This window comes from Oncorhynchus tshawytscha, linkage group LG26 (assembly GCF_018296145.1).
Source record: "Oncorhynchus tshawytscha isolate Ot180627B linkage group LG26, Otsh_v2.0, whole genome shotgun sequence".
In the NCBI taxonomy this organism is placed as follows: domain Eukaryota; kingdom Metazoa; phylum Chordata; class Actinopteri; order Salmoniformes; family Salmonidae; genus Oncorhynchus; species Oncorhynchus tshawytscha.
In genome coordinates, this window is record NC_056454.1 from 17,947,714 (window position 1) to 17,965,574 (window position 17,861).

Below are 17,861 nucleotides of genomic sequence, written 5' to 3' on the forward strand. Positions count from 1 at the left end.
CCTGGCTATCCGTAAAATTAAAAAACAAGAAAATCGTGCCGTCTGGGTTGCTTAATATAAGGAATTTGAAATGATTAATACTTTTACTTTTGATACTTAATTAAGTATATTTAAAACCAAATACTTTTTGACTTTTACTCAAGTAGTATTTTACTGGGTGACTTTCACTTTTACATAAGTCATTTTCTATTAAGGTATTTCTTTTAAAGTATGACAGTTTGGGTATTTTTTTAGTTTTGATGTCTTCACTATTATTCTACAATGTAGAAAATAGTAAAAATATAGAAAACCCCTTGAATGAGTAGGAGTGTCCAAACTTTTGACTGGTACTGTATGTTATCACATTAACTTCTCATAAGATCACGTGAATTCATGTGCTTTTTCCGTAAGGACTGTCTCCCCCTTCTCCAAAGCGAGGCATCTGTTTCCTCCACAGGAGTTAATTCAATTAAACCATACAAAAACAGACTTTTTAGCACAAAGGGAAGTTCATGTGAAATGGAAAACCAATGTGATGGACACAGTTTCGCAGCCAGTCAAGTGTGCCCCTTTACAACTGCCTATGGGGCTATTTGCATAAGGCACCGCCATTGGACAGAATCACTATCGCTACGGTTACTATTGCGCTTGTGAAGAAACACTTGTCAGAAGTTGAGTGACAAGGCAAACCCCTTCAAACCCACCTACCCCTTCTTTCAATGTAACGAAAACATGGTCTGAGTCCTGATAAACTTTCCTTGTGTTTTAGTCTCCAATAGCCCTGTCTTTTCTACTACCATGGGCTTGTCAATGCTCTGTGTCAATCCCAACAGGAGGAGCTGAAATATCTACTCCTTACTCACTGCACTTGCCGCTGCACAACGTCACAAAGCATTACACAGTATAATATAAATCCAAAAGCTTTGTAAGATGTAATAATATATTTACATTCATAGGATATCATACATTTTGTCCATTGCCCACTCATCGTTAGCCTTTGCCTTCTGTATGTATTACTGCATGGTTGTCACGGATAGCACATGTGGAGTGTATTGACTTAATGTATGACCACATGTGAACCTGCCAAGTAACTCTCATTGGTTTCTTGGAAAGCTTCCAGGAAATGACGCAATCCACGGTGCGCCCTCATTAAAGGGGTGTGGTGTGAACTCGTTGAGGTGACAGGGTACCCCAGAGAAAAGCAGCCCTAAGGGGGTGTGGTGCTGTGTTTACAGCAGTATCCAGTTCTCTCTCACACATGCAGTTAGTTCCCCCTGTCCACTCTGTTGTTCTGTACAGGCGCTTCCTGCTGGGGACACAGTGTTTCCTGTGCAGAGCCTGTTGATGGAAACTGTTTTTTTTTCTCCATCCATGATGGTGTTGGAGAACACACCCTATCCAATCCGCTTGCAGCTCTACTGCTTCCCCAGCTGACCTGGCCGCTGCTAGGGAACAGATTGTTCTGGGTGTCTTTGTTTATACCGGACACACACACACACACACACACACACACACACACACACACACATTTTGGGTCACTTTCACACAAAAACTTGAACACCATATCAACACCTCCCCTGCTACTTTCTTTACATGATATAATCTCTCCTTGTCTGAAAATCACCCATTTCTATGTAGTTGTTGTGATAGAATAGAGGCGTATAAAAACATGGGCGTCCGTGACGTTACAGTAAAGGCGATGATGATAAGAGATGTCAACACATCTAGTGTGTGTGAAAGAGAATGCAGGATCGTGTCCCTCCTGGTGCCTTGTAGATTCGGGGAATAGAAATCCGACATATCCGCTTGAGGATATCACTAGGAGAGGCATTTGCCAAGCAATCTCTGGGAAAATGAAAGCACAACTCCATTGTGGAAGTGCCATAAATCTATTTCAGCATCAAAGGAGGACAAGCCGACCTGAATGTTAGCACTGTGTCGTGCCGCTAACTCATCTCACACTCAATGGTGGATAAAGGAGAGTGTTGTTATTACTTACCTCCTATATCCCCTCCCTCAAACTCCGTCAGAAGACACTGTTGTCAATGTAGCCAACTAAGGAACCAGTCAAAGTTCCAACAAATGTGTCAGGTTGAAACGTTTTCAATTTAGCGCCTGCTATAACGCAAAGGGTGACCCTAACCTGCCTGGCCCCTCATTGGCTCCTGGCTGTGCACCTGACCTCTTCACCCCACCCCATCCCTGGTTCTGCTGACCATCACACTCTATATTCTCCCAACCTATATGTTTCACTCTTTGAGTACTCCAAAACAAATGTCTTTGACTTTATTGTGTAAATCCTTTACAGTTTTAAATGTATCCATTTTTGTTTCAACATAGTGATGGAAAAAAAATACATATTTCTTTCATATCTATAACGTAGTATGTGAAAAGGTTTAAAAGGTCAGTTAAAATCAACTAATGGGTTTCTGTTTTGGTCTCTCAACTACAGCTGTTACTCTATCACATTTAGAGACCCTTCTCTCAGATCCCCTATCCATAGCATTTCTGGGTCATTCCTCTCTCACACTCTCAGCTTTAGACCTTGCCTCTAAATCCTGCGAAGAGTACCACGCCCGTATTGCCACTAAATCACACACAAAAGGTTATGTGTCTATACCTAATGGATTGAAGGTAAATCTATTCTTTACCATAATGAACTGACCGTAAATGAGCTGTGGTCCTTTTAACAAACAGTGTGGTGAGATATGGAGAGCTCAGTCTTGGCAGGCTGGAAAGGTTTCCATGTTCTGTCAATAATCAACAAGGACGTGGAGCTTCCTGGGGAGCAGGCTACCGCCTCCCTGCCAGCCACAGGTTAAACAGTGACCTTGGCCTAAAACATAAAGGAAAGAACAACAGCTTCTACTGGACTCACTCTGCAGGTCGCTCCATGGTGTGATCCCCGAGAGTGAGACAACATTTCCACTGCCCTGTACGTGTTGTGTGTGTATGTGCAAGCATGCCTGTGTGTGTGTGTGTGTGTGTGTGTTAGTATGAGTGTATGTGTGTGTGTGCACGCTTGTGCCTGTGTGTGGGTGTGAGCGTGCGAGTGTTTCGGTCTGTCTGTGTGTGAGTGAGAGTGAGTGTGTGTGTGTATCTGTCTGTGTGTGTGTGTGTGTGTGTGTGAGTGTGTGTGTGTGTTTTCTCTTTCCCAGTCTAACAATGCAGCTCAGGAAATATGTCAGGATAAAGGCTAGACTGCCAGGCTCTGTCTCTCAGTTCAATTTGTGTTACTAGAGGGACTATGGCACAGTCCCCGTGAGCTCCAGGCAAGCCTAATTAAATATTCTGGACCTTACCTGGTTCTGGACCTAAGAGAGGAGTGGTTGTCCTATAAGTTTCCCATTGAAAGCTCTGCAATGTCCTTCTGGCTGGTGAGTGCTCTGTTAACCACTTTGGACCTAGAGGAGGGTCAAGGGTTGAATCCCTCTTGAGAGTGCTGCATTCAGTCAGTAAACAACTAGAGAGAAACTGCAGCACGGTTTTGCGTAACATTTAATCCAATGTTTTAGACAAGGACTTTCCATTTGCAGATCAGCAACAGGGGATTTTAGTGATTGGATATTGAAGTAACAGCTCTTTGAAAGTTCTTTGAAGTAATCTAAACGAGGTCTCAGGATGTTAAAATGAGGACATTTGTTGTTTTGTTCAAGATTGTGTCACTGGACAGCTTATCTCATTTAGTGTCATCATATCTATGCTTTGTAGACATACAGTACATGTAACAAAAGGCTTACCAGGTTGTTAACATGTTTGCAGACTTATTTGCAATACTTTTATGTATCTCACGACTTGCCTATGACTTGCCCAGCTCCCATTAATTAACAGTTAAAAGTATATTTGTCAAAGAAAGCGGGTGAGGAATCTCTCATTTGATTTAGAACTATGTTAGAGTCAAGTGCTCAAACAAAGGTTTGGTTGTGCAGTTTTAAAGCCATGGAGATAGAAGATACTGTATATGGTTCTGTCTCTTTCCTTGAATAAGTTTGAGAGGTCTGTGTCTCCGCTGCCCATCTCAACCTTCTTCAAGCTCTGGAGTAAGGACCCTGTCATGGTTGAGTTGACATACAAAGACAGAGTTTCGTGCACTCAGAGAAACAATAGGACTGGTTCCAAAATGTGATAGGATTTTCTTTTGGATTTTGATGTGTTTTTATTGGAATCCTGTGTGATTTTTTTGTCTTGGGTAAACATTATTATTTTGTATTTATTTTTAAAGGAGACCAGAGTTATTATTATACATTTTTTGACAGGACAGATAGGGAGAGTACAGACAGGAAGACAGCTATAGAGAGGGGTACAGAAAGTGGTTAAGGGCACAGACAGTCGGCTGAGGGGGCTTAAGTTGTCCGGAGTCGGGTGCTTAGACCGCTAAACCAGAATAGAATCCTAAATGGGTCCAATAGAACTGGTTCCAAAATCTGATAGGATTTTTCTATTGGATTCCTGTATTGGAATCTTATATGATCCTATAAGATAAAACCATATAGGATAGAATCCCATTAGAGTTCAATAGGTCACATAAACATGGTTCTCTCGGGATATGTCGTCTGAGTCGGTACAGCCACTGGGTTTCTTCATGTGTCGCACCGACAGAAATAAACATCTCTCTGGGTAGAAAAAGGGCGGGGGTGTATGCTTCATGATTAACGACTCATGGTGTAACCATAACAACATACAGGAACTCAAGTCCTTCTGTTCATCAGACCTAGAATTCCTTACAATCAAATGCCAACCTTATTATCTCCCAAGAGAACTCACTCTAGTTATCGTCACAGCTGTGTATATACCCCCTCAAGCAGATGCAATGACGGTACTCAAGGAAATTCACTGGACTCTATATAAACTGGAAACCATATATCCAGAGGCTGCATTTATTGCAGCTGGGGATTTTAACAAAGCAAATTTGTGAACAAGGCTACCTAAATTCTATCAGCATATTGATTGCAGCACCCGCACGGGCAATACACTGGACAATTGCTACTCTAACTTCCGCGATGCATTCAAGCCCACCCCCCTCCTCCCTTCGGCAAATCCGACCACAACTCCATCTTGCTTCTACCGGCCTATAGGCAGAAACTCAAACAGGATGTACCCGTGACTAGAACCATTCAACGCTGGTCTGACCAATTGGAATACATGCTTCAAGATTTTTTTAATCACACAGACCGGGAAATGTTCTGGGTAGCCTCAGAGAATAATATTGATCTATACGCTGACTCTGTGGGTGAGTTTATAAGGAAGTGCATTGGAGATGTTATACCCACTGTCACTACCAAACCTACGCTAACCAAAAACCATGGATGGATGGCAGCATTCGCGCATAACTGAAAGCACGAACCACCGCATTTAATCTTGGAAATATGGGAATATGGCCAAATATAAACTGTGTAGCTGGCTGGTGTGTTTACGGACATATTCAATTGCTCCCTATCCCAGTCTGCTGTTCCCACATGCTTCAAGATGGCCACCATTGTTCCTGTACCAAAGAAGGCAAAGATAATTGAACTAAATTACTATCGCACCGTAGCACTCACTTCTGTCATCATGAAGTGCTTTGAGAGACTAGTCAAGGATCATATCACCTCCACCTTACCTGCCACCCTAGACCCACTTCAGTTTGCATACTGCCCCAACAGGTCCACAGACGATGCAATCGCCATCACACTGCACACTGCCCTATCCCATCTGGACAAGAGGAATACCTATGTAAGAATGCAGTTCATCCACTACAGCTCAGCATTCAACACCATAGTACCCTCCAGGCTCATCATTAAGCTGGAGTTCCTGGGTCTCAATCCCGCCCTGTGCATTTGGGTCCTGGACATTCTGACGGGCTGCCCCCAGGTGGTGAAGGTCGGAAACAACATATCCATTTTGCTGACCCTCAACACTGGGGCCCCACAAGGGTGCGTGCCCAGCCCTCTCCTGTACTCCCTGATCATCCATGATTGCGTGGCCATGCACACCTCCAACTCAATCATCAAGTTTGCAGACGACACAACAGTAGTGAGCTTGATTACCAACAACGACAAGACAGCCTATAGGGAGGAGGTGAGGGCACTCGGAGTGTGGTGTTAGGAAAACAACCTCTCACTCAACGTCAACAAAACAAAGGAGATGATCGTGGACTTCAGGAAATAGCAGAGGGAGCACCCCCTATCCACATCGAAGGGACAGTTCCTCGGTGTACACATCACAGACAAACTGAAATGGTCCACCCACACAGACAGACTGTTTCTTCAACCTCAGGAGGCTGAAGAAATTTGGCTTGTCACCTAAAACCCTGACAAACCTTTACAGATGGACAATTGAGAGCATCCTGCTGGGCTGTATCAGCGCCTGGTACGCAACTTCACCGCCCTCAACCGCAAGGCTTTCCAGACGGTGGTTCGGTCTGCACAATGCATCACGGAGGGCAAACTGCCTGCCCTCCAGGACACCTACAGCACCCGATGTCACAAAAAGATCATCAAGGACAACAACCACCTGAACCACTGCCTGTTCACACTGCTACCATCCAGAAGACAAGGTCAGTACAGGTGCATCAAAGCTGGGGCCGAGAGACTGAAAAACAGCTTCCATCTCAAGGCCATCAGACTGCGAAACAACAGTCACTAACTCAGAGAGGCTGCTGCCTACATAGAGACTCAAATCATTGGCCACTTTAATAAATGGATCACTAGTCACTTTAAACAATGCCACTTTAATAATGTTTGCATATCTTACATTACCCATCTCATATGTATATACTGTATCTTATACCATCTATTGCATCTTGCCTATGCCGCTCAGCCATCGTTCATCCATATATTTACATGAGATGTTGTGCATTCTAAGGGGAAACCAAACAAAAAACCCAGTGTTATTGTAACATTGTATGTATTATCATGGTCATATTGTGCTGTCTTTTAATTCAAAGACAAGAAGTTGCATGAATAACAATCAAATCAAATAACTTATGTGAGTGTTTTATTGAAAAAGTTGTCCTGTACTGGTGGTCATACTGCAATTGAACTTGCAGCCTTGAATCAATCCCATATTGTGGTGGTGAATAAAACCGAAATGAATATAGGACTGTTCTGATTGGGGTGACAAAATCCTACAAGACATCAAAAATCCATATGATCCAATAGGATTCCAATAGGATAGAGGTGACACAAAATCCTATAGGATTCAATAGGATTAATTTTGATTTCCAATAGGAAAAAAAGTAGTCCAATAGGATTTCATATAGGATTCTGATCGAGATGACATAACATCCTATAGGATTGTGAGAATCTTCTATTGGAAAACATTTTGGACTAGGGTGGAGCAGGGTTGTGAATTCAGCATAGAGTATATTGTAGGTGCATGGTCCGACGGTTAAATGTTTTGGCTTTAGCCATCCTTGCTCATGGGTCTGTTTTAGATGTATTCACACCTTGCATTTCTTTCATTCCAGGTCACAGTGCTTGACTCACATATAAGTCCATTTCCAGTTAGGGCTCATGGTATAGAGCCCCTCAAGTGGAGCATATCTCTATCAACAGGCTGGGTAGGATGTCTTAGCTCAGGGGTGCGTAACTGCAAAGGGTACAGTCACAATTGCCACCTCTTGTGACCACTGTCAGAGTCAGCTAACATTAGGGCTGACCAGCAAGACAAAACAATAGCCCCGCCTTTACCCTGTGGTTAGTGTGGTATGCTGGCTCATGACACGTAATGTGACCTCAAATCAGAAACAGCAACAAGGTCATGTGACCTCACTTCCTGTCTGATGTTTCTTGATAAGAGAACACACAGATATGATTCAAAAATATATATTTGTTTGTAGATGGTTTGCAAACACAATTTCATTGGTTGGTCAATACAGAATGGTGATGGATATTTTCTTACATAGGGGGAAATTCTGAACATGATCACAAAAACAATTTTTGTCACCCACATTTCTGACTGGGTGACTGATGTACAATGCAGTTGATATTTTATTGGAGATATGTGTTGAAGGTACTGTAGCCTACATGGTGTGTTGACCTCAAATCGTCTAACTCTCTGTCTCTCCCTCCCTTCACTTTGTCTCTCCCTCCCTCTCTCTCTCCTCTTCCCCTGTCACTCTGCGAGGCGCCTGAACGGCTAATTACTTTATGGACCCAGGGAAAGTAATAACTGCTGGGTTCAGAAGGGGTCTTTCTCTGGCCCCCTTGGAAGTGACCCTGGAGCAGTCCTCCCTAAGTCCTTCACCTCTGTTTGTACATAAGAGGAAGCCCTCATTAGATTCCCCCCTCCATCAGTGTCACAATGGTATGTCCCATTTAGGATTGTAATTTTGTAATTGGATTATATCTGGTTCACAAAGAGCTCCCTTGGTCGCTGTGCCTTTGGGGACTTATTCAATGCAGATAAGATCTGTTTTGTTTTGTGCAAAGCTTTTACAGAACCATGCATGACACAGTGATGTTTAGTAGTCATAGGGTTTTTCATTTGCTTTGATATGAGCAAGTTGTCAGTCAACTATCAGTGAAATGTAGCATGAGTGATATCACCACTCGCTGCAGTCATTGTGTCTTGGTGACAACATAGTAAGATTGACTGACATACAGTACCTAGCGTCTACATTGAAACAGTGGTGTAGGGGATCCCTCTCTTGATTCCCCAGTCAGCCAGCACTATAGTCCAAACACAGACATGCTTTCCCTTCGGAGCACCTCCCCGGCTTCTCTCAACAACAATGGCTGGGCTTCAATGGAGATTGGTGCGGAGGGGGCAGCCGTGATGCGTCCCTCAGGGCCTTTCATCATGCTGCTGCCGCTCACGCCCATCTAAGTGCCTGGTGGTCAGCTTTCATGAGGGACTTGATGATTAGCTTTGGCCATTTTAGGTTGGTTGACACTTGCTGCTCAGGTGACTCAGGCTGGAATGCCTTTAAGTAAGTTGAAATGTTCCCGGATAATTTTTTTATGGGGCTACAGTAGAAGTTAATAAAAAATCTATTGCCTAGAACCCCTCAGACTTTTGACATTATTGGCCAATACATGATGGAGCACCTAGGGAATATACTTTTAGAATTTCTGAAGAATTTTTCCTTCCTTCGAGGCCTTAACACGAACACCATTTCAGCCCCAAAGATGGGTATCTTTCTATGATGAAAACTGACAAAATGTCTCGACTCGTTGAAACCTCATATAGGAGATCTTGGACCTTGTTTTCATTTCCCCCTCCTTTTTTTCTCCTTTCTTGTCGTTCCCTTTCTTTCCCATTTTCAACTCTACTGTACAAGTCCTTCATTTTGGGAACAAAGCACAGCTAATTAGGACGTAATTAAGTCCACCACAGAGCCTAGGCTGGACCACTTCTGGGGCCGCGCCTTTGCAGTCCCATCCACTCCTCAGTCTCCCCTCTCTGCTGCTGGTCTTTCATGCCCTGCTTAACGAGTGTAAATGAAAGGGTGGGACAGCAGCCATTTTGGAATCTGCATGTCCTTTATCTTTCCTCGACAGGAGACACTAAACATTTCACGTGATAAGGCTGTGGTATCGCAGTATTGTGTTCCGTAGTGAGACAAGAAACCTATCCCTGCCTGAGGTGTAGCCTAGTCAGAGAATCAGGTGGTGATGTCACAGATTCCCAGGAGGCCCTTGTGGCTCTTTGTTCCACTCCCTAGGGGTTAGTGGAGTAAATTGTAGGGATTAGTGGGATTTTGTTTGAGAGGGTACTTCATTGTACCCCTGCCACCTCTCTTAGCATTCTACCCTGCAGACCTCCCCCATTCTACCCTGCAGACCCCCCTTTCTACCCTGCAGACCCACCCCCAATCTGCCCCACATGATATGTTTGCTGGCCCTATGTCCCCCCCTCATTCACCCCTCACTCTCTCCAACTGAACAAAAGTAGAGTGTTTTGTTTGGGATCCCGGTATTGGATGGGGAAAAGGTTGGAATTAGTCTTGCTGCTTGTACAGAGGCATCTATATGCGTATTTAAGATAGAAAGAGGTTGTTTTTGGAGCCCTCAGAAATGGCGAAATGAAAATGGTTATTTAATTCCGACCGTCTTTCTGTCACACATACACATTTTGCAGAGCCGTCAATCCTCAAAATGGGCTTCAGGATGAATAAAGGGAGGGAAAGAGTTAATTGAATACATTCATCACAGACACTTTGAGGACTGGGGCACCGGCGAGTTAATTCCAAACCTAAAGTAATTGGGACATTAAATGAAATATTCACCCAGTCGAATGTAATTAATTTGGATTTAAACTGAGCTTTACCATTGCAGGGCTTGGTTTGAAATGCTTCCATTTAGACAGTGATATATGAGTAGCATATGGGGCTCTTTAACTAGCCTGAGTATGCACAACACATCACATGATGTTATTGGAGCACAGACTTACCTCACAACTCTTGTATTGGCAGGTGAATTATGGGGGAAATTATATCTCAGCGGGACGCCTTATCACTGGGCGGTCCTAAATGAGTCGCTGTGGTGGCGATTAGCAGGCCCGGGAAAAACTCTTATGTGAAACCTTGGGTTAGGTTCTGCAATTGGACGAGGGAATTCCTTGTATGCGCACTGCTGGTTTAAGTGGTAACTTGTCTCTAGTGGCTAAATTAAATAGTTGTGGTTTGCTCTGTGGTAGTGGCATCTCCTTTCACGGCACAGATCAAATCAAATCCAATTTTATTGGTCACACACATATTTAGCAGGTGTTATTGGGTGTAGCGAAATGCTTGTGTTCCTACTTCCAGCAGTGCAGTAATATTTAACAATTCACAACAATACACAGAATTAAGAAATATATAAATATTAGGATGAGCAATGTCGGAGTCCGGAGTATAAATATATATAAAATGTGATGGGATTTATAGACATTATAGACAGTATGTGGATAGAATACTGAGTATATGTCTAGAATATGTAGGATAGAATAGTATATATACAGCAATAGTTTAATAGGATGGCATTGACTAAAATACAGCATATACAGTACATAAGAAATTAGTAAAACAGTATGTCAACATTATTAAAGTGACCAGTGATTCCATGTCTATGTACATAGGGTAGCCGGCTAGTGACAATGACTATCACAACCGGCCGTGATCGAAGGTCCCATTGGGCGGCACACTATTGGCCCAGCATTGTCCGGGTTAGGGTTTGGCCGGGGTAGCCCGCCATTGTAAATAAGAATTTGTTCTTTATTGATCACCCTAGATGCATAAAGGTTAAATAAAAATATAAAGTTCAGGGCAGGGCAGGGCACTGGTTGGAGGCCGGCTAGTGATGGCTATTTAATAATCTGATGGCCTTGAGATAGAAGCTGTTTTTCAGTCTCTCGGTCCCAGCTTTGATCCACCTGTACTGACCTCACCTTCTGGATGATAGCGGGGTGAACAGGGAGTGGATCGTGTGGTTGATGTCCTTGATGATCTTTTTGGCCTTCCTGTGACATCGGATGCTGTAGGTGTCCTGGAGGGCAGGCAGTTTTAGATGATTGCGATAACAAGACAGTTAGCATTCATATATGTTTCACCCACCAAACCAGCAGCTGTGACCACACCTCTCCCACCTTCTTCCAAAACACCATCATCCACTTCCCTTTACATTCTCACTGGAACAATGGTCCTCCAATTCCCCCAGCCTCTTGGCTGGTTTCCCAGAACAGGCTTGGCTTTACCTTAGCTAAAGTGAAACGGTGTGTCCAGAACCCATTGTTTTCCCCTCTGGGGAGACAGGAAGTGTGCAGCATTCAGCACAGTGTCCTGTTCCCTTCTCCGATGCCTCTCTCTGTCTCCTTGCCAGCATTGTGCGATCGCTCCTACTGTATCCCCGGTCCTTATTGCATTACATTCCATGCACAGCATACCTGATGTAGATCACGTTTTTTGTTATAAAGTAGACTTCAGTTGTACATATTGGGATATCTACACTGTAGCTTCATGCTAGTTTTCTATCATGTGAGGAGAGTGCTTCACATCTCTCCTTAAATGGTGGATAATATTCAGATTCAGAAAACGTGAATGTCCCCAGAGAGGCAATTCATTTTGCAGCAGTCATAAAACATATCACATTAAAAGCACCGCCATATATATATATATATATATATATATATATATATATATATATATATATATATATAGGAAAATCAAGGAGCGGAGATCCACCTTAACACAGGGGTTATCCAACAAAGTGCCCCCTAATAAACCTGAAGGCTCTCCTCACTAATGTCCTCCCTGTAAAGAAAACAGGACAATATCCTGTGTGTGGTTGAATGACAGATGTGGAGAGCTGGAACAAAAAGGCTTGGCCATTGATTGATATATCTGGGATTTTCTTTCTCTCCAACTAAGAGTTTGTGTCCTTCAGTGGAACAGATACAGTACTAGTGTTATAAACTGTACATGTAGCTCAGCAGGTTTGATGCAAGTGTGGCCAAATTTATTTAAAAAAATGCACATTCAAGTTATTCTATTCTGTTTGTGGGTGGTGTGTTTGTGCATGTGTGCTTCAAGCCCTTTCTAAGTTACTTTCCCAAAAGTAGAAGCTGTTTCGTTTTGCCCCAGTATCATTTCTTTGGGACTCTTTATACAATTAAGTGAGTGAACTTTGGCTCAATATCTGTAACGCCCTGACCTTAGAGATCCTTTTAATTCTCTATTTGGTTAGGTCAGGGTGTGACTAGGGTAGCTTTTTCCCACCTGTTGTTTGTGGGATCTTGTTTTTGTGTAGCTGCCTGTGAGCAGCCCAGAACGTCACATTTCATTTTCTTCTATATTGTTTTTGGTGAGTTGCATATTTATTAAACATGTGGAACTCTAAGTACGTTGCACCTTGGTCCATTCATTCAGACGAGCGTGACTGAAGATTCCACCACAACTGGACCAAGCAGCGTGCCCAGGAGGAGATGGCATCCTGGTCTTTGGAGGAGGTCGAGGAGAGAATATCCTGGACTTGGGAGGAAGTCTTGGTAAGACACGAAAGCCTGCCGGGGAAGCAGGTCGGAAGCAGCGAAGGAGCAACAACGACGACACCGGGGTTCGCGACCATGACGGAGGCCCGAGAGGCAGCCCCAAAGTTTTTTTGGGGGGTGGCACACGGGGTGGTTGGCAGAGCCAGGGTTGGAACCAGAGCCATCTCCTCGTACTCACCGTGGGGAGCGTGTGACCGGTCAGGCACCATGTTTTGCGGTGATACGCACTCTGTCTCCAGTGCGCATCCACAGCCCGTGCGTTCTGTGTCAGCTGCCCGCACTTGCCGTGTGAAAGTGGAAACGGGTGCTGCCCAGGACGGGTGGTGCCGGCTCAACACGTCTGGTCTCCAGTGCGCCTCCTCGGTCCAGGATATCCTGCGCTGGCTCTATGCGCCGTATCTCCGGTGCGCCTTCACAGCCCAGTGCATCCTGTGCCATCTCCCCGCACTTGCCGTGCGAAGGTGGTCCTTTGTCCAGGACGCGTTGTGCCAGCTCTACGCTCCAGACCTCCAGTGCGCCTCCACGGCCCAGCATATCCTGCGCCGGCCATATGTACTGTGTCTCCAGCGCGCCTTCACAGCCCAGTGCGTTGTGTGCTAGCTCCCCGCTCTTGCCGTGTGAGGGTGGTCATTTGTCCAGGACGCGTTATGCCAGCTCTTACGCACTAGACCTCCACTGCGCCTCCACGGTCCAGTATATCCTGTGCCAGCTCCATGCACCCGGCCTCCAGTGCGTGTTTCCAGCCTGGTACGTCCTGTGCCAGCTCCACGCACGAAGCCTCCAGTGATGATCCATGGCCCGAAGCCTCCAGTGATGATCCATGGCCCGAAGCCTCCAGTGATGATCCATGGCCCGAAGCCTCCAGTGATGATCCATTGCCCGAAACCTCCAGTGATGATCCATGGCTCGGAGCCTCCAGTGATTATCCATGGCCTGGAGCCTCCAGTGATGATCCATGGCCCGGAGTCTCTAGAGACGATCCAAGGTCTGGATGCTCCAGCGACAATTCCCAGTCCGGAGCCTCCAGCGGAGGTTCCCAGTCCGGTGCATCCGGCGACGACCTACGGTCCGGAGTCCCCAGCGACGATCTACGGTCTGGAGTCACCGGCGACGATCTACGGTCTGGAGTTACCGGCGACGATCCACGGTTCGATTCCTTCGGCAATGATTCACGGTCCGGAGCTTCCGGGAATGACCCCCGCACCAGGCGCCACCGAAGTTGGCGGAGCGGGGTCTGTGTCCCGCACCGGAGCTGCCATCGAGGGTAGATGCCCACCCGGACCCTCCCCTATAGGTTCAGGTTTGCGGCCGGAGTCCGCACCTCTGGAGGGAGGGGGGGGGTACTGTCACGCCCTGACCTTAGAGATCCTTTTAATTCTCTGTTTGGTTAGGTCAGGGTGTGACTAGGGTGGGCAATCTATGTTTTCTATTTCTTTGTTGGCCTGGTATGGTTCCCAATCAGAGGCAGCTGTCTATTGTTGTCTCTGATTGGGGATCGTATTTAGGCAGCCTTTTCCCACCTGTTGTTTGTGGGATCTTGTTTTCGTTTAGATGCCTGTGAGCACGTTACGTTTCGTTTTCTTCTATATTCTTTTTGGTGAGTTGCATATTTATTAAACAAGTGGAACTCTAAGTACGCTGCGCCTTGGTCCATTCATTCAGACGAACGTAACACTGCAGCCATTGTATTGGTGCAGTCACCCTTCATAATGCTGCATATCACTCCAGCTGGCTGGCAAGGACTTCTAGGACATCTCATTACATCATTTCATAAAAATATTCTGTGTAGCTTAATTGTTTATCTATATTTGATCAATTCTTTCCCTACATAAACTGTCTCCACACACTGTATGTGGTGTATCTACATACAATCAGAGGCAACGCCAGTGACCAAGCCTTAGTATGCCCGCCATCCTCCTTTACTCCCAATTACTGAACTCCCCTCCTCCTCCCCTTTTCTTATCACAGTGAGTGTCTATCGTTCCGTTCGGCTGTTCACTCTCCCTCTTCCACGCCCATTCCCCTGTTCTCTCCTCCTTCTTCCATGAATGGAGAGAGCAGCATCCAGACAGAGAGAGAATGAGGGCGAGAGAGAGTGTTCCTAAGCAGGGATGCTGTATGGTTGCTAGGCTTGGAAAGCTGAAGTTGGATGGGACCATGTCATGTGTGGTTCTGGCCTCCTCACTCGTAAAGATGGCCTCCATTCCATTTTAGGAGAACATCTAGGGGGCTGAAGCCCAGGAAGGTGATACCTTTTTCGGGGAACGGATGTAAGACCTACTCCCATCTCCTCCACAGCTAGCTGAGAGCTGGATGGTTCCTGTGAGCGTTGTATCACAGGAAATCTGAAATTAGATCGAGCGAGAGAGGGAGAGATAGCGAAGAAGTGTGGTAGAGGACAGAGGAAGGAGGAGGTGAGGACGATGGCTGGACTAGGCTGGTGTCTGGCCACGGTCCTCAGTTGGGGGAAGTTCTTCTTCTCCTGCCTCTTTCCCTTTAGGAGGATAAGGAAAGACAAGGTAAGCTTACATCACTTGGTTAGGCTGCATAATGAATGGATGTGATGTCATTTTGCAACTCAGCTCAGCTATTTCGTGTACGAGTGACATTATCACTGTAACGTTGCTGTCATGAAATACAGACATTGTGAACACATGTCAGGGTTGTGAATATTGTATTACACTAGCATGGTAGCAGTTACAATGTTATCCAAGCTACAATGCTATTGGATTTTGTATGTTTGCTGGCAGGAATATAGCAGGTGAAATTTCAAGTGGAAAAAGTGTATGAAATCCAATCGATCAAACAATCCAGGACTTTTTCATCTGAATGGGCTGAAATAGGAATATGTAGTAGGCTTTATGATGTTTACTATTTGAAAGTGTGTCACCTATTGTGCCACACAGTTCCCTTCTCTTTATCGTGCCTTCCCAGTTTTTCTGGCTGGCTGGCTGGCTGGCTGGCTGGCTGGCTGTCTGGCTGGCTGTCTGTCTGTCTGGCTGTCTGTCTGGCAGCTCTGGAAACAATGGTTGTGTGTATGCCAGTAGCAGCAGAGCTGCCCAGGAAATGTGCACCAATGGTAGAATGGATGATGAGGGAGGGACAGAGGAGATAAGGAAATCAGAATCACTCACATGGGCACGCGCACACACACAAACGCACACACACAAACAGGACCATGGGGCCAGGATATTGCCTGGAATCAGTTTCACCAGGGAACCTTGCCAGATAGTCTGTGCTTTGCTGAACAGAGTCATTATCCCTGTGCATGTAGCCACCACTCAATGTCCACAAGAACACACACACATACACACACACACATACACAGTAACCCCCCCCACACACACACACAGTAACCCCCCCCCCACACACACACCCACACACACACACCCACACAGTAACCCCCCACACACACACACACTTAATTAAGGCAGGAAGCTTTTCTGTCCCTGGCAGGCTGTCGGGACATGGAGAGGGATTGTGAGGCGGACCAGGGTTCTTAGCGAGCACTTCTCTCTTGCCCGGACATCAATCTTCCTACATTGGCATTTTGATAGCGCAGCATGCTGTTCCCCCTCTGTGGTTATCATTGTGGAAGACTAAGCACTTTTCCTCTCATTTAACTAATGTCCCCACGGCCCATAAATTCCGAGCGAGTCACACACTCTGCACAGCCAAAGAATAAAACTGATATCAATGCTCCATTTGATGAATGGGCCCTTTTTGGTCTTTCTTACTCCTGAGAGAAAATATTGAGCAGATGTTTGATTCCCTTTTCAGTTGGTGCATATTTACTTCAGATGTATCCATCTCAGTTTGGACAGAAGGAATTATTGGAGATAGATTCATTTAGATGGTTATTGCTTTCTTGGACATTGTATTTCTGGATGAATAGTCTTACAGAACAGAAAGATTGACCTTAGCATTTTTAGTCAGTGGAGGCTCCTCAGAGAAGGATGGGGAAGACCATCCTCCTCAGAGAATGTCATTTTTTTGTGAAACATTAAATGAGTTTGCCTTTTTAGATAAAACTATACTAAATATTTTCACGTCACCAAATAATTGATTAAAACAAACTGTTTTGCAGTGAAGGTCTACAGTAGCCTCAACAGCACTCTCTGGGATAGCACCATGGTGTAGCCAGAGGACAGCTAGTTTCTGTCTTCCTCTGGGTACACTGACTTCAATACAAAACCTAGGAGGCTCAAGGTTTTCACCCCATTCCATAGACTTACACATGAATTATGACAACTTCTGGAGGATGTCCTCCAACCTATCAGAGCTCTTGCAGCATGAACTGACATGTTGTCCAGCCAATCAAAGGATCAGAGAATTAATCTAGTACTTAAATCATTAAGCTACAGCTAGCTTGCACTGCAGGGCATAACATGTGGTGTGTAGTTGATTCAGAGAGAAAGACAATAGTTGAACAGTTCTGAACAAATTCACTTCTTCAAAAATGAAGGAGAAGCAAGAGTTTAGCCTACTCAAACACCCGGCTCAAACAGAGACAGGTGTTATGTTAGTTATCTGGCTATGGCTATCCAACACTGGAACTCTTCCAAGTGAAGGTAAGCTTTTGGTTTTATTAATTTATTGCCAACGGGGCTCTCCAGTGTAACTACTAAACTGCTTGCTGTACACTCTACTGCATGACTGTAGCGGGTTTACTAATGCATTAGTTCTAGAAGCTATGTTGACTATATCGTTACTTAACACTAGAACCACCATAGGCCAACGGCCACTGACGTTTGATTATGTAAATAAAAAAGATGACTTTTTTATCGGGCTCTAAAACGTTGGCGCCAATGCGTCTCTCCCTCTCCTCACTGAATGAATGACAAATGGATGAGTGGGCGATTATTATACATGTTACTTGTTGTTACATGTTACTTCACAATTTAATTTAAATTAGGCCTAACTGAATGATAAGG

At 45.0% G+C, this 17,861-nt stretch overlaps 1 protein-coding gene across 8 annotated transcripts in view; it reads left to right on the forward strand.

Annotated features, from left to right (window-relative positions):
• The window catches only part of LOC112225299 (tensin-1), a 291,328-nt gene that overhangs the window by 56,205 nt on the left and 217,262 nt on the right, over window positions 1-17,861 (forward strand). The window contains exon 1 of one of the 8 annotated variants that reach the window (XM_024389110.2): window positions 3,207-3,356. The exons of the other annotated variants lie outside the window; for them this stretch is intronic. Within the exon in view, the coding sequence (XP_024244878.1) occupies window positions 3,342-3,356 (15 nt within the window). The 5' untranslated portion in view covers window positions 3,207-3,341. Of the gene's footprint in view, window positions 1-3,206; window positions 3,357-17,861 lie in introns of those variants that run through there. 8 annotated transcript variants of the gene reach the window in all.